Raw genomic sequence first — 21,260 nt, forward strand, 5'->3', positions numbered from 1 at the left:
ATATGCTTCACACAAATATTTTCTGCTACTGTTGCTAAGATAGTTTCCACCCCCCACTGGCCTCTCAACCAATCAAAAGGTAGCTGTCCCTCATTGGTTGCTTGGCTTTATCGAATGACTACCATGAGCTGGAGTTGAGCCTACCTCATTGGTTTATTCCTATGGCCCATTGTCAGGGGAAAGCAAATCAGACACCTAATCAATATTTTGCGAAGTGGCGCTAGACTCCTGGCTAAATTTGCATTAAATTTCTCCCTGTCTGTGCCTTTGCACTCAGATAGCATAATATTAACTTCAGAGGTAGAGAGAGAGGCAAGCAATCAAACACTGTCATCTTCTGCCACTTTGGATGTATTTGTGAGTCTAGCTAAAAATCTTGCAATGTCAAACATGCAAAAGAAGTAGTTATAAATAAGATGTAAATCTCCTGAGCAGAAATGTATGTAATTAGGCTAGATTAATGATGTCCCTTCTAGATGCAAATGGAATCAACCTTTCCTTCCTTCCTCCCTCCCTCCCTCCCTCCCTCCCTCCCTCCCTTCCTCCCTCCCTCCCTCCTTCCCTTCCTCCTTCCCTTCCTCCCTTCCTTCCTTCCTTCCTTCCTTCCTTCCTTCCTTCCTTCCTTCCTTCCTTCCTTCCTTCCTTCCTTCCTTCCTGTAGTCATTCAACACACATTTATTGAAAATCTATTCTGAGTCAGGTTCCATGGGGGCCCTGAATGTATCATCCTGCCAGGCAAGGAATGGTTCATTTCTGGACTATTCCAAAGCAAAACAGGGTACAGGAGGGCCAGGGTTCATCACATTCTAAACAAACTGGTTCTAAAGGGAATTGGGCTCTGATCATCATCCATGGAATGAAATGGAACCAAAATCCCACCGTTGGATGTATCCTGGAGGGAAACACAGATAATTAATCAAAAGTTAGTCTAGTGACCAGAATTTCCCGGATTTCTACATAAATGTCAGATAAAATGTGGTTGCATAGTGGTCCCGAGGTGGAGAAAATTTGAGATGTTAATAAATTTCCTCTCTTTCACAGAGAAAATAGAAGCAACCAGGAAAGAAATTCCACATGCCCTTTACCACCACTTAGCAGCTCACCTATGTCTATCTTCTAAGCTCCCTCCTCTTATAACAAGCAAAAAGATTGTGTTTCTATTAAACCAACACTTTCATTTATGCACTAGCCCCATCCCCACTCACCAACTCAAGGATCTCCTATAGTTCTCACCTTGCTCTCTTATATCACCAAATTTTTAAAATTTCCATCTCTTCTGATCATTTTCATCATCATGAAAATATGCTGAAATATCCTTAACTTTAAAAAAATAAGAATAATCAAGAAAAAAACACTTTACGGATCCGAGGCTGATGTTCAGCTGAAACACAGTGGTACTACCTTGTTGATTGTCAAATATTGAAAGAATTTCTGGACCTGTTAGTAAGAACTCACTGCCCTGAACTTCCCAAGAAACCCTCTCTTACTTTTTTCAACCTTAAACTCTCCCCTGAGACCTCCAGTACATTCCACAATCCAGCAACCAAAGAGCTAAAGTCTGGATCAGCAGGGCCCTCCAAGACTCTGCCAGACCTATATCCAGCATCCAATCTGATTTGTCAGTGCCTGGGCCACATTAATTAGTATCATCCTTGCTTAGATCCTTGCTTACATTTTCTTCGAGCCATTCCTGTCCCCAGTTATTTTCCTCCCCTTATGCAAAACCCTTGTGAGAGTCATTTATTCTCATTGTCTCTATTTCTCTTCCTCTTTTCTTTTGAACACACTACAATCAAGTTATCTTTCCAATCTTTCCAGTGTTGTAGCTTTTGTTAGGGTTATCAATGAACCTTTGTTTGCCAAATCCAAAAATAAATTCTTAGTTCTTATCGTACTTGGCTTATTAGCAATGTGTGACACAGTTGACCATTTCCTCCTCTTCTCCTTCAAACATCAAATACCTTTATGGTTTTCTTTTACATTCTTTTTTTTTCCACATTCTTTTTTTTTTTTTTCTCTGAGACACCAATCTCTCTCTCAGTTCACCTCTTTTTTTATCAGTCTGCCTTTTGTCCTGCATTGCTGATTCCTTCTCATCTCTTTGACCTCTAAACATAGAAGTACTCTAGTGCTCAGTCTGGGGACTTCATCTTCTTTTCTCTGTACATTCACTCTCTGGTGATCTCTCCAATCCTTTCACATTGAATACCATCTCTATTCCAATGACTGTCAAATTTGTACATCCTGCTTCGTTTCCCCTGAAATTTACACTCAAATATCCAATTGCCCACTCTGCATCTTCACTTGGGTACCTAATACACATCTCAAATTTAAGTTGTATAGAACTGTATCATTGATCATCCCCTCCAAAATTTTCCCAGTCTTCGTCATCACAGTACATGGCAACATGTTTCCAAAATCCTTGGACTTGGGCTTGACTATTATCTTTCTCTCATACCATACCACAATCCACCAGCAAATTCTGTAGTTCTACCTTCAAATCAGATCCAAAATCTGATAGTTTATGACCACCTCCCACCACAGACATTCAAGACCAAATTGCTAACAGGTTTCCTTTTTATTAATTCAGTGGCAGGCAGGTCTCCCTGTCTTCAACTTTGTCCCCCTTGACTATCTCTTCTCCATATACAGGCAGAATAAGTCTCTTCAAATATAGTCAGTTCATAAATCTCCTATGCTCAATGTTTTCTAATGGCTTCCATCTCCTCCAGAATAAAATCTAAAGTCTATATACTATTCTTAGACACTGAAAGGCTAAGTTAACTATGGCACAGCTTTTGCCTTTAAGGAGTTCAGAGTTTATTAGCTAGGTTTACTTTACTCTGTGACCATATGGCAAATATGCTGCTAATCACAAATAAGATTGGGTGAGCTATGAATGATTTATTATACAAATTTAAAAACAAACAAAACAACAGAAACAAAAACAATTTGTGCACAACTTAAATCTTATTGGTCAGCTCTGAACTTCAATGTTTTATTTAAGGGTAGAATGGTCTCTTAATATGTATTAAAATGATTTCATTTTGTCTCCACTGACATCATAAGCTGACATTAAACTGTACAATAGGCATCAAATCTAAATTCCAATGTACATAGGGAATACTGAAAATACCTGTTGAACAAATGGATGCTTAGAAAATAGACTTCTTATTTCTTACATGTGATGATGATAGCTATGAATTGAATGTCTACTGTTTAAAGTATGGTATTTCATATATTTAAATTACATTTTTACCCCAACAACTTATTATCCCCATTTTAAAGGTGAAGCCATAATTTTGTGTTTCAAAAAAGTGGAATGTCTTTTTCAAGTTATCATAATAAGGAGGCAGAGTTTGAGATTTGAACAATGGTCTGTGTGGCTTCAATGCCTGTGCTTTTGCTATTTCATGATGAGGCATTGCATATCTATAAAACTTCTAACATTATAATGCTCTCATTGTTATTATCTTGACAAATGTGTAAAGATTATTGAAAAGTGAGAGGCAGACATGCCTGTCTTTAGTCTACAGATGGGTATGCTAAGGTCCAAAGAGGCTCAAGGTCAAATGAGGCGATGCAAAGCCCAGTCTTCTCTTCACTTCCTCCAGTGCATTTTCATAGCTGCCTCATGCTGTCTTGCTTATGTTTTTCTTCTGAGTTCCAGAACAGATGATCATTTGAGTTCCAGAACAAATTTTCTAGAATCTATAATCCCATAGTTTTTATAGTTCATTAATCATCTTTCTCATACACTATTCTTTAAAATGCCAATTCTGTGTCTCCTGGAAGGTAGGAACATAATGTTATTTCCTGGAGATGCTCTCAAGTCCCTGGGAAGCTGAGTCCAATTTATTAAACTTCTAATGTCAAGTTTCAATCAGGTATTTGTTTATAATATGAAAAGAAATCAAAACAATTTAAAAATGTGTGCACTTATGTATTGTGACATAATCCAATAAAGAATTATACTCAGTGTGATGAAAATTTCCTAGATTTCCCTGTAGTTTTGAGAGTTAAGCTTCTATTAACTAGTCAAGACTTACCCCTGTTCATACCAAAAATGTCCCTTTTTGTCAATAGCCTCTGTGTTGAATGATTCTTCTATAGTCAAGGAGAAGAGCCCAAGAAGAGAATCCTATTGAGGAAACAGAACAGTAGAATGATAGCGTGCAGCCTTGGCCAAAAGAAGACCGATCTTCAAATCCATGTAAATATGAAGAAGCCCCAGTTGTCTGAGTGAATCAAGATGAAAATACAGCTAGCCTGTATTCCCGAAAATAAGACCTAGCTGGACAGTCAGCTCTAATGCATCTTTTGGAGCAAAAATTATTACAAGACCTGTTCTTATTTTACTATAATATAAGACCTGGTTATGATATAATATAATATAATATAATATAATATAATATAATATAATATAATATAATATAATATAATATAATATAATATAATATACTGGGTCTTATATTAATTTTTCCTCCAAAAGAAACATTAGAGCTGATTGTCTGGTTAGGTCTTATTTTAGGGGAAACACGGTATCAGGAGGAGCATAGCTTTATTTTAGTTCTTCAAAGAGGAAAGTAGTAATTCATACAAAGCTTTGCAATTGGGTCAACTACATGGAATGAATAAATGAATAAATGGTCATTTAGTCATTCAACAAGTATGCTTGCTGTTTTCAAGGCACTGTTGTCAGGGTCACAAAGGGAAACCCTTTGTGAAATGCTCCATTGTATGCACAAGTTGTCTATGAATAGCCACTTTGATTGAACTTTGTACCTCTGCACTTTAGCACTTGTATACCTGTATATCCTGCTGAAGGAAACCACCTTAGGAAAATCAGGGTTAGAGAATAATAGTATAATAACAACCCTTTTAATACAGTCCACAGAAAGAATGGAGACAGTGAAAGCAGGTAAACCTCTTTTAAATTAATTGTTCAGATTATAGGCTACTTAAAAGAAACGTTTTGAGATAAAGAGAAGTCTAGTGGTAACAGAAGCCATATAACTCCAGATATGGTCTAGGAACCCAAACAAAAGCATTTTCTAAAAAAGTAAGTTAGTTCTGGTTTCATTTACTAAAATTAATTCTGCGGCTGATTTTTCTGAAATCAGTCCTTAAGATGTCATATACCCTGGAGATATAATAGTTGCTGTCATAGTCATATAGTTAATATGCTTCCTTCTAAGTATTTTCCGTGTGTGATTCACAATTATAGGACTCCTGAGGGAAGCATTAGAGTTAATTTTTTGAGGATTCTTTTTCTCTAGAATTTTATCAATACTGAGTATAGAAAGGACTCTTGTAGAAAGTCCAAAGTCTAAATCAATGGCCTTGCAAATGGAAACACTTCTGTGGACTGGAAAAAGGTTACCATGACACCAAGAATCAAGGGCACATACATGTTGGGGACCTACCAACTCACATGACCCAGAGTTGGAAAGGATTAGGGTAGGTTCTGCCTGATCCCCTTGGCACCTTTGTGAGGATTATAGGGTTCTGCAGAGGACAGTATGAAGACCACTGACTTAGCCTACCTCCTCTTTTCTCAGAGAGAGAAACCAAGACCAAGGAAGACAAAAAGCCTCTTTCAAAATCATTCTCATATAACCAGTTATCGCTGAGCTGGAACGAGTTTCCTGATGCCCAAGACAGTAGTTTCCTCATACCAGACTCCTGCTGCAGTCTCCCTACAGCAAATTTCCCCTCTATTTCAGGCAACCAAAGAAGGCCATGTTGAATCTGAGCCACCAATGCCATTTTCCAGTGCTAGTCTCCAATCAGGTAATGCCAATCCTGGCATCTGGTCCTGGTCCCTAGCACTTACGCTCTCATTTTTAAAAAGCTGATGTATATAAACAAACTGTAATTTAAGCACTACAGGATCAATGAGGAGAGGCCAAAATGGATGAATGTTGACTCTTAAGGTAAGAAGGAGCCAGTTTACAAATTTCCAGTCTTGTTTGACTCTGGTGACAGGTACATAAAAATTGCTACAAAGAAATTTTTATAACTCAACTCAAAATATTCCTCAACTCCATATCAAGTTTAACAAAACTTACTCTATATCATTTTGGTTAGGTGGGACAGTTGGAGGGCCAGTGGGTTGGAGTTATTTTCAGGTTTGGGTCAGGACTGGATTACTCCTTGAAATATGCTGGTGGCAACAATATAAGAAAACTCTTTGTGGCCCTTTGTGGAACACCAGGACAACCTACTGACTCAGACTATATGTGACTGTATATGATTTTACCAGCTCTCTTCTTGGGACAGATACCATTCCCAACAGGCTCCAGCCAAACAAGATCTGTAAGATCTGAACCAACAGCAGCATAATCTGAGACTTGTGCAGTTTTCCCCTTGTAATGCAGGGTCTCCGCTCCTGCTCCCCGCACAAGAACACAGGATATGGTGAGGCCAAAAAGGAACACCAATGGAGCAATAGATAGGGGAGTCACACCACTATATTCTCGCTGGCGGCTGGGTTGGAGATACAGGAAGCAGGAGCCACACGATCTGCAATCTGCCGTCTGCTTCTCTGCCAACCAACCTGCTAGCCGCAATCTGCTTGCTAACCGTACTTGCCAGCCGCAATCCGCAGTCCGCATCTCTGCCAACCAACCCCACTTGCCAGCTGCAATCCGCACTTGCTAGCGTAGCCACGGCAGTTATATTAGTGGCTAATGGCTAACTGGTTACAGCTGATGGCCATCTGATAACCGAGCCAGCACCTTTCCACATGAGGCTGAGAGCCTGGAAACTGCTCTCTGGACTCTGTCCCCACACCCCTAGTGTTACAATCTGACTGTGGTCATTTTGTTGCAGTAACAAGTAGTATTTCCCTTTTTATGAATCAATCTAGAGACTTGCGCTTAAATTGTGGTCAAGTGCTTAGGCATCATCTGGGAGCTTTGTTTAACAGGCGGAATCCTAAAACCCATGCCAGACCCGTTGAATTAGAGTCTGCACGTTGGCAACATCTCCAGGTGACTTGTATGCACAGGAAATGTTAGAAGCCCTGACTTACAGATCAAGACTATGACTCTGTGGCTTCTCCATTAACTCCATCTATAAGATTTCAATTAATGGATCACCTTGGGTTTTCTAGGCATTTAAATGGAGAAAGAAAAGAGCCCACTAAAGTCCAAAACTTACTTAAAATATATGTTTTTTTGTTTTTCTCCAGCAGGCTTATCACCTCCATTTTTTTCTCCAAGGGCCATTGGAGCAGAATTTTCATTGGATCACCAGTAGAAGGAACATGCCTTGGGCACTGTGATCACCAATAGAAAATATACTTGACATTAAAGTAGTTCTCCTTCATTTTTGGACATCCAGTTGGCCACCAAGTCCTTATGATTTTACCTCCTACATGATTCTTTAAGTTGGAGTCCTCCTCCCTTCTGTCCCCACTGTCTCCCTTCAGGTCAGGTCTTTATCATCTATAAAATGGACATTAAAATAATCTCTCAACTGCATACCTGGTCTCCTTATATAATATTTTGCTCTTTTTCACTGCATTCTCCAAACTGTCATCAGTAAGAGCATTCTCAAAGACAAATCTGATCATATTTTCTTCTTGTTTATAGTCCTCTAATGATTTCTGATAAAGGCAATTGTCGTGCGAGGCGGCCTGTGTAGCCTCTGGTCCCGCTCCCCACATAAGAATGCAGGATATGGCTAGGCCAAAAAAGAACACCCACAGAGCCATAGGTAGGGGAGTCATACCACTATGGTCTCACTGGAGGCTGGATTCACTCCATCTGCAACCTGCCGTCCACTTCTCTGCCTGCCAACCAACCAACCAACCAATCAACGCAGCCCCACAGTTACATCAGTAGCCAATTGGCTAACCAGTTACAGCTGATGGCCAACGAATCACAGTTGATGGTCATTCACCACCCGAGAGCCAGTACCTCCCCACACGAGGCCGAGAGCCTGGAAACTGCTTTCTGGGACTCTGTCCCCGAAGCAAAACTTTCAAGTTTTTCATGGAACGTCTTTCTTTGGTGACATTGCTTTTTTTTTGACCTGCCCTTTGCTCAAGCTGCTCTCTCCTAGGAATATTCTTTATTCCTTTCTTGGTCAGATCAACCTCTTCTTACCTTTTAAGACCATGCAATATTTTTTATCATGTCAGTGAAGCTCTTCTTGATCATGACTCTTTCACCAAGGTAGAGCCCGAGGGCACTTCACATTTGCTCTATTAGCAGCACCTTCACTGAACTACAGTGTTTGTCCACTTGTGTTTGTCCTTGCATTAGTCTATGAGACTGTGGGTCCAGGAACCATGTCACATTCTTCTGTATCTTGAGAATCAAGTACAGTTGTCAAAATATAGTAGGCACTTAATGAATGTTTGATGAATTAAATAATTAAGTGAATATAGTCACTGTATAAAACACCCATCATGTTATCCTTGGGAACACAACAACCACAAATCTAGTAGAAATATTTTCAGTGGTTTAATCTTTGAAATTCTCCAATAATAGATATTAAGAATTTGAATTGATATTAATAGTGAAAATTACTCATGCTAGCTCTGTCACTACCTGAAAGAGAAGTGATCTATTTCAAATCATTTATTAAACACCTAATCACCTGTGGCATCTAATGATCAGCAGAATTATAGCCTAAGGTACAATCAAACCCTGCCTTCTAGGGACTTTCAGTCTAAGACAATTAATGGGGGCAACAGCTACTCTCCCAGATAGTCACAGAACTCTTTTCCTTGGGGCCTAACGGTGTTGTCAAAAAGGGAGACAAAAGATGAGCTCAACTGGAAAAACTGGTTCTAGAAATTAGGTTTCAGCCTCTGCTCCTCCATATATCCACATTGGGGTTCACAGGACCCTGTGCTTTAAGCTCAGCTTGACTGGTCTCCAAGATCAATTTGGGCCTCTAGCAAAAAAGATTTTTGAGCCCCAGCTCAACAGTCTTGCTCAGACATCAAGCTCTACTTGTACTCTGTCTTCCACCTTGCATTCCTATTCTCTGCTCCTGAGGCCCAGAACCCACCTTATACTCCAGTTTCTACTGATGAAAGCAATGACAATAATGCTATTTTACACATTAATACAAACATTACTATGTGCCAGGCACCATTTTGGGTACTTTAAGTGTATGAACAAGTTTGATCTTCACAGTCCAAGATGGTAGATTAGGTGAATACTATACCTACTGCCTCCCAGGATCACACCAAAATTACAAGTAAATTATAGAGCAATAACCTCAAGAATCATCTGAAGAGTAGCCGAACAAAACCCTTATACCAAAGGATATAAAGAAAAGGCCACATTGAGGATGGTAGGAAGGGTGGAATATGAAATGGTCTGACCCCAATTCTACAGTGGTTGAATACTGGGAGGGACACCTCTGTGGTGGAGGTTCCTCCCTGAAGAGGGAGGGTGCCCAGCCCCTCACCAGGTTCCCCAGCCCAGGACTCTTGTTCTGGGAAGAGGAGTTCCCACAACACCTGACTGTGAAAATCAGCAAGATCTTTGTCTGCCCATCCTGGTGAGATGGAAGGTGGCTGGAAACCTGCACACAGACTCGCTTGATTGCAAACACTCACCTGGTCTCTGGTGGAGGGGAGGCAACTTGGAGGGTGCTGGAGACATACAGGGAAAGACTGAGGTATGTGGCTTCAGAGTGAAGTTCTAGAGGGATAAGAGCCATTCTCCCTATCTGGAGTCTGCCTCACCTGTAGCCTATAGGAGGCCACCATCTTTTCTCTGTTGAACCTTCCTCCAAAGGGTTAAATCTGACACTGCGTTGGTCTGGTGAAATCCGCGCATGTGCACCACCTGAATGACATCCTGGGTCCCTGACACAAACAGCTGGTGCTGCGTCATCCAGGGCACTCTCGGCCACTGAGCAGCAGGCCCCACCCCCACAAGCTACAGAGGCATTTCAGAGCAGAAAATAGCCCACCATGGTGCAGGAACTGTTGGTGGTGGGCAGTGATCCAGATCCTGTGCCACAGTCTCCTTTGGGCTGCTGTCATGGACCTGTGTGCCTGAGGTGAGTCAAGGCTGGCTGTGGTGCTCGCAGGACATTTTTTGTGAAGTGGTCATGGCTCAGCACTGGTGCAAGAACCAAAACTTCATTAATTTTGTACAAACCACCACCCATAACTTCTAGCTCCCTAGAACCCTACCTTTCCCACCTAGAGCTGCACTGCCAGAGGCACTCTTGGTGCCTGCATGGCCAGCCTCACCGCACAGGATGCTGAAATCTTTTATAGTAGCAGACGGCCTGGGGATGCCTGGGAGGCTTTCATTGGTGGGCAGCGAACCAAAACCTGTGCTATAGGCTCTTCTGGGCAGCTCTCAGGAATTTGCAAGCCTGAGGCAAGCAGTGGATGGCTGCGGTGTTCTTAGGGCGATTTGCAGGGTGATCACAGGCCAGGCAGTGCCCCAAGGCCAGCATTGTCTGGCTGCAGTGTTCTCAAGGTGCTTTGCGAAGTGGTCATAGACCAAGCACTGGCATAAGACCTGAATCTGCATTAATTTTGTAACAACCTCATGACTTCCTGGAACCCTGCCCTGCCAGCTAGGGCTAAATCACCAAGCGCACTCTCCACTCTGGGGAAACCAGCCTGGCCCCTGCACCTAAGGAGGCTATTTCAATGGCTGAGCCTTCTGGGCAGCCAGAAGGTGGCAATAGGCCTACTGGGCCCCAGGCCTTTTGCTAAGCTGCCCCAGGCCCATTACTGGTGCCAGCCAGCCTCAGTTCACAGCAAGGCCAGCTCCACATGCCTCCAGGTCCAGCAGAGGCAGCAGCCAACCATATATAGCTTTGTGGCTCCTAACAGATAGCTATGGGCCAGTCACAGGCAAGGCTGAAATTGACCTTTATAGGACATCCTCCTAAGATACACAAGGAACAACACACCCAAAGGCCAGCTTCAGACCACACCAGAGCACTATCTGGTTAGCCCCACAAGCAGCACACACAAAGGGGAGGTCTCAACAGGCATAAGAGCCCAGGGGGAAAATCCCTATCTGAGGGGTCAGTCCCCACACAGCTGTTCATACACTGTGGACATAGCCAATCCTCATAGCCTGGGAGGCAACCCCACCCACTGACACACAAAAAGCAATCAAGGCTCAACAACAAGAGAAGAACTCACACAACACACTCAAGGGACACAGGAGACCAGGACACAGGAGACCAGGGAGACTGTGTCATCGGACAACACAGGACAAATACTCCATAAGGCCACCCAGCAAAGACTGAGAGACATAGGAGATCTACCTAATACATAGAAGCTAACACAGAGTGGCAGCCAGAATGAGGAAACAAAGAAACATACCCAAATAAAAGAAAAAAGAAACCTCCAGAAATAGAACTAAATAAAATGAAGGCAACCAACCTACCAGAAAGAGAGTTTAAAACACTAATTATAAGAATGGTTAAGGAACTTAGTGACAATTTCAACAAAGACATAACAAGCATAAAGAAGGACATAGAAACCATGAAAAAGAACCAATGAGAAATAAAGAAAACTATAACTGAAATGAAGAATAAACTAGCAGGAATCAACAGCAGATTAGATGAAGCAGAGGATCGAATCAGCGATTTAGAAGAAAAGGTAACACAAAACACAAAATTAGAACAACAAAAAGAAAAAAAAAAGAAAAATCAAGACAGTTTAAGGGACATTTGGGACATCAAGCATAATAACATTCAATTCATAAGAGTACCAGAAGGAAAAGAAAGGGAGCAAGGGATAGAGAAACTATGTGAAGAAATAATGACTGAAAACTTCCCAAAGTTGGTGAAGGAAATGGACACACAAGCCCAGAAAGTGCAGAGTCCCAAAACAAGATGAATGCAAACATACCCACACCAAAGACACATTATACTTAAAATGGCAAAAGTTAAAGACAAAGAGAGAATCCCAAAAGCAACAAGAGAAATGCAACTAGTTACTTACAAGGCAGCTCCCATAAGACTATCAGTGGATTTCTCAACAGAAACTTTGTAGGCCAGAAAGGAGTGGCAGGAAATACTAAAAGTAATGAAAAACAGGGCCTACAACCAAGACTACTGTACCCAGCAAGGCTATCATTTAAAACTGAAGGAGAGATAAAGAGCTTCCCAAACAAGAAAAAACTGAAGACATTCATTACCACCAAGGAAGTATTACACAAAATGTTAAAAGGACTTCTTTATGCAGAAGAAAGGAGAAAACAAACTAACAAAGAAGAGTAATATGAATAACAAAATGGGAGTAATATGTACCTATCAATAACCATGTTGAATGTAAATGCATTAAATGCTCCAATCAAAAGGTATATTGCAGCTGAATAGATAAGAAAACAAGACCCATGTATATGCTGTCTACAAGAGACAGACTTCAGATCAAAAGACACATACAGACTGAAAGTTATGGAAAAAGATATGGCATGCAAATGGAAATGAGATAAAGCTGGAGTAACAATACTTATATGGGACAAAAATAGACTTTAAAATGAAGACTATAATAAGAGGCAAAGAAGGACATTACATAATAATAAAGGGATCAGTGCAACAAGATGATTTCAGTAAACATTTATGCACTCAAGTTAGGAGCAAGTAAATACGTAAAACAAATATTGACTGACATAAAGGCAGAGATCAACAGCAACACAATCACATCCCACTGACACCAATGAACAGCTCTTTCAGACAGAAAATCAGCATAGAAACAGCAGTCTTAAATGACACACTAGACCAAATGGATTTAATTGATCTTTTAGAGCACTTCACACCAGCAGCATTCTTTTCAAGAGCACATGGAACATTTTCCAAGATAGACAACATGTTAGGTCACAAAACAAGTCTTAATAAATTTAAGAAGATTGAAACTATATCAAGCGTCTTCTCTGACCACAATGGTATGAAACTAGAAATCATTTACAAGAAAAAAAACTGAACACACAAACACATGAAGGCTAAATAACATGCCACTAAATAATAAATGATTCAACAATGTGATAGAAGAAGAAATGAAAACATACCTTTAGACAAACCAAAATAAAAATACAATGGCCCAAAATCTACAGAACACAGTGAAAGGAGTCCAAAGAAAGAAATTCATAACAAGGCAGGCCAACCTAAAGAAAAATCTGAAATAAACAGGTTAACTTTACTCCTAAGGGAACTGGAAATAGAACAGCAAACAAAGACAAATATGAGTACAAGGAAGGAAATAATAAAGATTAGAGTGGAAATAAATGAAATGGAGAATAAAAACAATACCAAAAAAAAAAAAAAAATCAATGAAACCAAGAGCTGTTTTTCTGAAAAGATAAACCAAACTGACAAACCTTTAACCAGACTCATTAAGGGGAAAAGAGAGAGAGAGAGAGAGAGAGAGAGAGAGAGAGAGAGAGAGAGAGAGAGAGAGACAGCCCAAATAAATAAAATCAGAAATGAAAGAGGAGAAGGAACAATAGACATGACAGAAACACAAATTTTTTTTTAAAAAAACACTACAAGCAACTATATACCAACAAATTGGACAATCTGCAAGAAATAGATAAATTCCTAGCAGCATGCAATCTTCCAAGGCTGAATCAAAATGAAACAGAAAATCTGAACAGACTGATTACTAGCAATGAAATTGAATCAGTCGTCAACAAGCTCCAAACAAACAAAAGTCCTGGACCAGATGGCTTCACAGCTGAATTTGACCAAATATTCAAAGAGGAATTAACACCTATTCTCCTCAGACTATTCCAAAAAATCCAAGAGGAAGGAAGGCTCCCAAGCTCATTTTATGAGGCTACCATTACTTTGATTCCAAAACCAAAGACATTAAAGAAGAGGAAGAAGAAGAAGAAGAAGAAGAAGAAGAAGAAGAAGAAGAAGAAGAAGAAGAAGAAGAAGAAGAAGAAGGAGAAAAGAAAGAAAGAAAGAGAAAGAAAGAAAGAAAGAAAGAAAGAAAGAAAGAAAGAAAGAAAGAAAGAAAGAAAGAAAGAAAACTATAGGCTGATATTCCTAATGAAAATAGATGCAAAAATCCTCAACACAATATTAGCAAACAGAATTTAGGAATGTATTAAAAAGATCATACACCATGATCAAGTGGGATTCATTCCTGGTATGCAAGGTTGGTTCAATATCCACAAATCAATTAAAATGATAGACATTAACAAAATGAAAAACAAAAAAATTACATGGTCATATCAATAGATACAGAAAAAGGATTTGACAAAATCCAGCATCCATTTATGATAAAAACTCTCAGCAAAGTGGGAATAGAGGGAACATATCTCAACATAATAAAGGTCATATATGACAAACCCACAGTTAATATTATACTCAATAGGAAAGCTAAAAGCATTCCCCTTAAGATCACAAATAAGACAATGATACCCACTTTTACCACTTTTATTCAACATAGTACTGGAAGTTCTAGACATAGCAATCAAATAAGATAAAGAGATAAAAGGCATCCAAATAAGAAAGGAAAAATTGTTATTATTTGCAGATGACATGATACTATAGAGAGAACTCCAAAGATTCCACCAAAAAACTATTAGAACTGTTAAATGAATTTAGTAAAGTAGTGGGATACAAAATTAATATTCAGAAATTGGGTGCATTTTTATACACCAATAACAAACTATCAGAAAGAGAAATCACGAAAACAATACCATTAATAATTGCTTCAAAAAAATAAAATACTTTGGAATAAATTTAGCCAAGGAAGTAAAAGACCTGTACTCAGAAAATTATAAGACATTAAAGAGAAATAAAAGAAGATACGTATAAATGGAAACAGATACCACGTTCATGGGAAGGAAGAATATTGTTAAAATGTTCACATTACCCAAAGGAATCTATAGATTCAATGCAATCCCTATCAAAATACCAATGGCATTTTTCACAGAAATAGAAGAAATAATCCTAAGATTTATATGGAATTATTAAAGACACCAAATAGCAATGACAATCTTGAGAAATAAGAACAAAGCTAGAGGTATCACGATACCTGATATCAAATTATACTACAAGGATATAGTAATCAGCACAACATGGTATTGGCACAAAAACAGACACATAGATCAATAGAACAGAATAAAGAGCTGAGAAAAAAACCCATGCCTATATGATCACTTAACCTATGATAAAGGAAGCAAGAATTTACCTTACGGTAAAGCCAATCTGTTTAAAAAATGGTGCTGGGAAAACGTGACAGATACATGTAAAAAAAGGAAACTGGGCCACCTTCTTATGCTATATACAAGAATAAACTCAAAATGGATTAAAGATTTAAATGTAAGACCCGAAACTATAAAACTCCTAAAAGAAAATACAGCAAGTAAACTCTCAGATATTACCCTTAGCAATATCTTTACTGATACATCTCCTCAGGCAAGGGAAATAAAAGAAAAACAAACAAGTGGGATTACATCAAACTAAAAAGTTTTTTCATAGCAAAGGAAATCTTCAACAAAACAAAAAGACACCCTACTGAATGGGAAAAGATATTCACCAATGATACATCTGATTAGGGGTTGAAATCCAAAATTCATCAAAATCTCATACAACTGAACACCAAAAAAAACAAATAATCCAATCAAAAAGTAGGCATACGGCCTGAATAGCTATTTCTTCAAAGAGGACATGCAGATGGCCAATGGACACATGAAAAGATGCTCAACGTCACTAATCAACAGCGAAATGAAAATAAAAACCACAATGAGATACCAACTCACTCCTGTCAATATGTCTATCATCAATAAATCAACAGACAAAAAGTGTTGGTGAGGATGTGGAGAAAAAGAAACCCTTGTGCACTGTTGGTGAGATTGCAAATTGGTGCAGCCACTGTGGAAAAGAGTACGGAGGTTCCTCAAAAAATTAAAGATAGAACTACCTTATAACCCAGCAATTCCACTCCTGGGTATTTATCCAAAGAAATCTAAAACACTAATTCAAAAAAATACATGCACCCCTATATTTACTGCAGCATAATTCACAATATCCAAGACAAGAAAACAATTGAAATCCCCTTCAATTGATGAGTGGATAACAAAATTGTGGTACATTTATACAATGGAGTATTACTCTGCCATAAAAAGAAGGAAATCTTACCATTTGCAACAACATGGATGGACCTAGAGGACATTATGCTAGGTGAAATAAGTCAGACTGAGAAGACAAATACCATACGATCTCACTTACACGTGGAATCTAAAGAAAAGAATAAACAAACAAACAAATCAGAAATATACTCATAGACATAGAGAACAAATTGAGGGTTGCTAGATGGGAAGGGCGTTGGGGGCTGGGTGACAAAGGTGAAGGGATTAGGAAGTACCAATTGGTAGTTACAAAATAGTAATGGGGATGTGAAGTGCAGTATGGTGAATATAGTTAATAATGTTGTAAAACTGTAGGTTGTTGGGTGGGTGCTGGACTTGACATGGGGATCACTTCATAAGTTGTGTGGTTGCCTGGCTACCTGTGCTGTACACCTGAAACTAATATAAAATCGTTTTGAATGTCAACTATAATATATATATATATATATATATATATATATATATATATATATGCATATATATTATATATATTATATACAGTATATATATAATACATATAATATATATACTATATGTTATATATATAGTATGTATATATATAGTATGTATATGTATATATATATATATATATATATATATATATATATATATATATATATATATATATGGAGAGAGAGAGAGAGGCCATGTATAGCATAAGGAATATACTCAATGGTATTGTGAAAGCTATGTATGATATAGGATAGCTGTAGACTCGTTGGGGTTATCACTTTTTGAGGGCGAAAATGTCTAATCATTATGTTGTTTTGTACACCTGAAACTCATAATAAATAAATAAATAAATAAATAGGATAAAAAAAGTTTAATCTTCACCACAAATCTGTTTACTGGGTACTGAATTATCCACATTTTACAGATGAAAGAAACAAAAATACAGAAATGTTTCAATATATTCCTTGCTTTATGGTTTCTCCTGATCGCATTCATGATGCTGACTCCTTTGGGTTGCCTTACCCTTCAGATATTATGCTCTGAACTTTGCAGCTGGATCTGCATACCCTCAGTCCCCATGCCACATGCTCCCTGCCACCTTCCCGTCTGGCATCTCATTACAGATTAATCTGCTCATTCCATTGCTATTCTGAAGAGGAGAGCAAAAAATAGCCATAAGGCATTTATTTTTTACTCCATTTAATATAGATACTTAATTCTGATAGAAAGAATTAAACTCAGGGTATGTAATATGAATAAAACACCAAGTGGTGACAGGCACTATATAATATCTGAATTAGGTAAAGAGGAAAGACAAGGTCTATTTTTAAGAGTGCATCGATTTGCAGACATTGTCCTAGACATCTATGTATGCTCCAAAACTCTCTTTAACAAAAGAGAATGTCAAATAACAAACTAAAGTGTCTATACACAGAAATAAATTAACCATCACTGCTCCATTACCTGGGGGAAAGAATGTATAAAAACACCTAAAACAGATTCAGGACTTTGTCCCTAACAAATCTTTTCAATGGACTGCACATTATTTACTCTCACATTTGCATAGTTCAGATAATAACAACTCTCAGTTTCATGCTCAATGCTGAGGTCAACGTCACAAGTAGCTATTTAAGACTTCCCCTTTTCAGACAATTTTATAATCAGCAAAAAGTGAAGCCTTGGAGAAGAGAGAAGGGAACATATCCACTGTCCTGGGCTTGGGGTTCTAAAGCAGACTGAATTTCCAGACACACATATATAGGGGTGCATATCAACAGACTCTGGGAAACTGAAAAACACAGATTACATTTTGTTGTGCTACTCTATATCTCTAAATCAGCTATGGCCTGAGCATTTATATATACCTATACTATATATACAAAGGATGCCAAAAAAGTGATACACAATTTAAAAAAGGAAAAAGAACTGTAGTAAAATTGTAATACTATATACCAATAAAAAAAGATGAATACAAGTCATGTGTATACGTTTTTTGCAACCCCTGGGATATATATATATATATATATATATATGATATATATATATATATATATATATATAAAGCTGTAATAAATAAATATATATATACTTATATATAAATATATACATTTATATATTTATATTTAAATAAAGCTGTAATTTAAAAAGGAGAATCTGGTACTTGTTATTGATTAGAACATACCAGAGTGACGACATCAAAATGGCAGCATGAGGTGAGCCTCTGGAAATCTCCCCTGGAATTTACAAATAATTGAACAACTATAACTCCATAAAGGACTCCCTGCACAGCAAACAGGCAAGAAGAAGAAGCTCCCTACTGAATTCATCGAAAGGTGGGCAAACTGCACAAGCAGGAGAGGAGAGAAGGGAGAAGTGCGGGACTGGGGCAGCATGGGCTCAGGATGCAGACCTAGTTCAGTTCTCACAGCTCCCTGCATCCCAAAACTACCTCAGATGTGGGAGAGGGAAGAACTGAGACTGTTAGGGATGTGTTTTATCTTCTTCTGGGGCCATTTTCATCATTGCAGTGTCAGTTGGGGAACTAAGGGAGAGATACCTGATATATTTAAGTCCCAAGCATTGTTCCCAGTACTTCACATATATCATCTTATTTAATACTCTCAAAAACATTCCAGTAGCTCCAGTAAGTGGAACCTTGGCATTTGTAAATGACTCATTGAGAGCATGACTCCTTATGAGTCACCAAAAAGTTTCCTACATGTAGGATTTTTAAGTTATACTAGAAAAGGAGTCTGAATTATTCAGTGAGGCTAATATATAGCAATAGGTACTAGATAGTGAATGAACCTGGCTAATTTAATAACATCCATACCTTCACATGTCTTTGTTTTCTCATCACTGAGAATTTTGTAATTTAAATACTTTTGTTTACTTTTTTGTATGTGGAAAAAAATTGTAGAGAAAGTCAAATGCTAGTGATAGAAGTGAAGAAGCCTAAGAAAATGATGGATCCTAGAAAATTAGTAGTTTGGGATACATTTAAGAATGCAATGCTACATTTGTGGCTCAAATCTATAACTGAAGCCTCCACTATATGCACTGAAAAGGCAGAAGAAAAAGTGACTCATGAAGCGCTTTCAAAGAGTCAAAAGTTATTCTTTAAATAAAAGAGGAAACTTTTATAAAAATTACATACGGTAGAATTTATTGTAATAGCATCATAAATGACATAAAACATGTATTTCTAAGATTACTATGGGTCTTAGGGAGTTGCCTATTTTATTTTTTTTTCAGTTATATTATTGCATTGCATGAGGGAAATTATGTACAGGGCTAATTACGTAACATGGCTCAAACCAATACTCATGGCAGAGACCTCGGAGCAAAGACTGAGGGAAGAAGGCTGAAAACAGTGGTGTAAGCCCTTACAGCCAAGCAGAGAATGGAGCCTTATGCACTGAGACTAGCTGCCCCCTAGCTACATTCCAAGAGCTCGCCCCGCCCACAACTGCCCAGTATTAGAAGCGGAGCAGTTGCAGTATCAGATTAAAAAACAGAATATTTGCAGTTCTGAGAACTATGGACCATAGGCACAGATTTGCAGCCCAACTAGTTCCAGCAAAGCGGAGGGAGCTGTGGAAGCAGGACTCGCTGTGGTGGTGATAACCGCCATTGCTCTGGGCCACATCTCACAACTCACCCGGCCCCTGTCCCCACCTATCTGGGCAGATCCCTGAAGCAGTAAACAGAACTGCTGAAACACAGGGGCTCTGAATCTATTGCAAGAAGAGCTTTCTAACTTCAAGGGCTCTCTGCATCCCCAAATGGACACAGTGCCGTATGACTCAGGTAAACTGTAAACAGAGGAGAAGCCTACCTTCCAGGAATCCCCCCATTGTGTGACAAGCTGGAATACTGCAGAGAAACCATCACATTACACTGTGAGAGAGAAAAAAAGACTGCAGTCAGAGAGAATACACTCTACCAAAACAAACTGGAAAACAAAAGACCTCTTCCTCAAAAACTGTTGCAGAAGCCACTCCTGTAGATGTCTAGGAAGATAAATAATAAATCAGTAATTGCCATGAATAATCAAGGCAACAAGACAGTTCAAAAAGAAAGTAAAAAGTCTCCAGAAAATGAACTTAAGATATGGAAATATGTGACTTAAATGACAGAGAATTCAAGATTGCAGTTCGAAAAAAACTCAATAAGATGCAAGAAAACACAGAAAGGCAGTTTAATGAAGTCAGAAACACATTCAAAGAACAACATGAACATTTTACCAAAGAGATTGAAATGTTAAAAAAGAATCAAATATATACCACAACTTCTTTATCCATTCATCTATCGAAGGACATTTTGGTTCGGCAGTAAGAAAAGATGATATAGGAACATTTGTGACAACATGGATGGATCTTGAGAGAGTAATGCTGAGCGAAACAAGTCAGACAGAAAAAGCAGAGAACCATGTGATTTCACTGATATGTGGTATATAAACCAAAAACAACAAAAGAACAAAACAAACAAATGAGAAACAGAAACTCATAGACACAGACAATAGTTTAGTGGTTGCCAGAGGGTAACGGGGGCGGGGGGTGGGGGGTGGGAGATGAGGGTAAGGGGGATCGAATATATGGTGATGGAAGGAGAACTGACTCTGGGTGAACACACAATGGGATTTATAGATGATGTAATACAGAATTGTACACCTGAAATCTGTAATTTTACTAACAATTGTCACCCCAATAAATTTAATTAAAAAAAAAAAGAATCAAATAGAATTTTTGGAGATTAAGAACTCAATAGAAGAAATTAAGAATGAAATAGCCAGTTTAGGTACTAGAATTGACCAGATGGAGGAAAGAATCAGTGACATCGAAGATAGAACCTGGAAATGACACACATGGAAGAAGAAGGAGACATGAGACTTAAAAGAAATGAAAGAACTCTACAAGAACTTTCTGACTCCATCAGAAAGAGCAATATAAGAATAATGGGCATACCAGAAGGAGAAGAAAGAGAGAAGGGAACAGAGACTATATTCAAATAAATAGTTGATGAGAACTTCCCAAACTTGTGGAAAGAACTGGATCCTCGAATCCAAGAAGCAAATAGAACACCTAATTACCTCACTCCCTAGAGGCCTTCTCCAAGGCATATTGTATTAAAACTGTCAAAGATCAATGACAAAGAAAGAATCCTCAAGGAATCCAGGGAAAAGAAGACGGTAACCTACAAAGGAAAACCCATTAG

The 21,260-nt window shown here is 38.5% G+C and overlaps 1 protein-coding gene across 1 annotated transcript in view; it reads right to left on the reverse strand.

Moving 5' to 3' along the window:
• The window catches only part of LOC148757269 (uncharacterized), a 496,442-nt gene that overhangs the window by 282,215 nt on the left and 192,967 nt on the right, over window positions 1-21,260 (reverse strand). The window contains exon 3 of the mRNA XM_088800795.1: window positions 4,050-4,141. Within this exon, the coding sequence (XP_088656921.1) occupies window positions 4,050-4,141 (92 nt within the window). The remainder of the gene's footprint in view (window positions 1-4,049; window positions 4,142-21,260) is intronic.

This window comes from Rhinolophus sinicus, chromosome 9 (assembly GCF_057876585.1).
Source record: "Rhinolophus sinicus isolate RSI-liver-muscle chromosome 9, RSI-T2T, whole genome shotgun sequence".
In the NCBI taxonomy this organism is placed as follows: domain Eukaryota; kingdom Metazoa; phylum Chordata; class Mammalia; order Chiroptera; family Rhinolophidae; genus Rhinolophus; species Rhinolophus sinicus.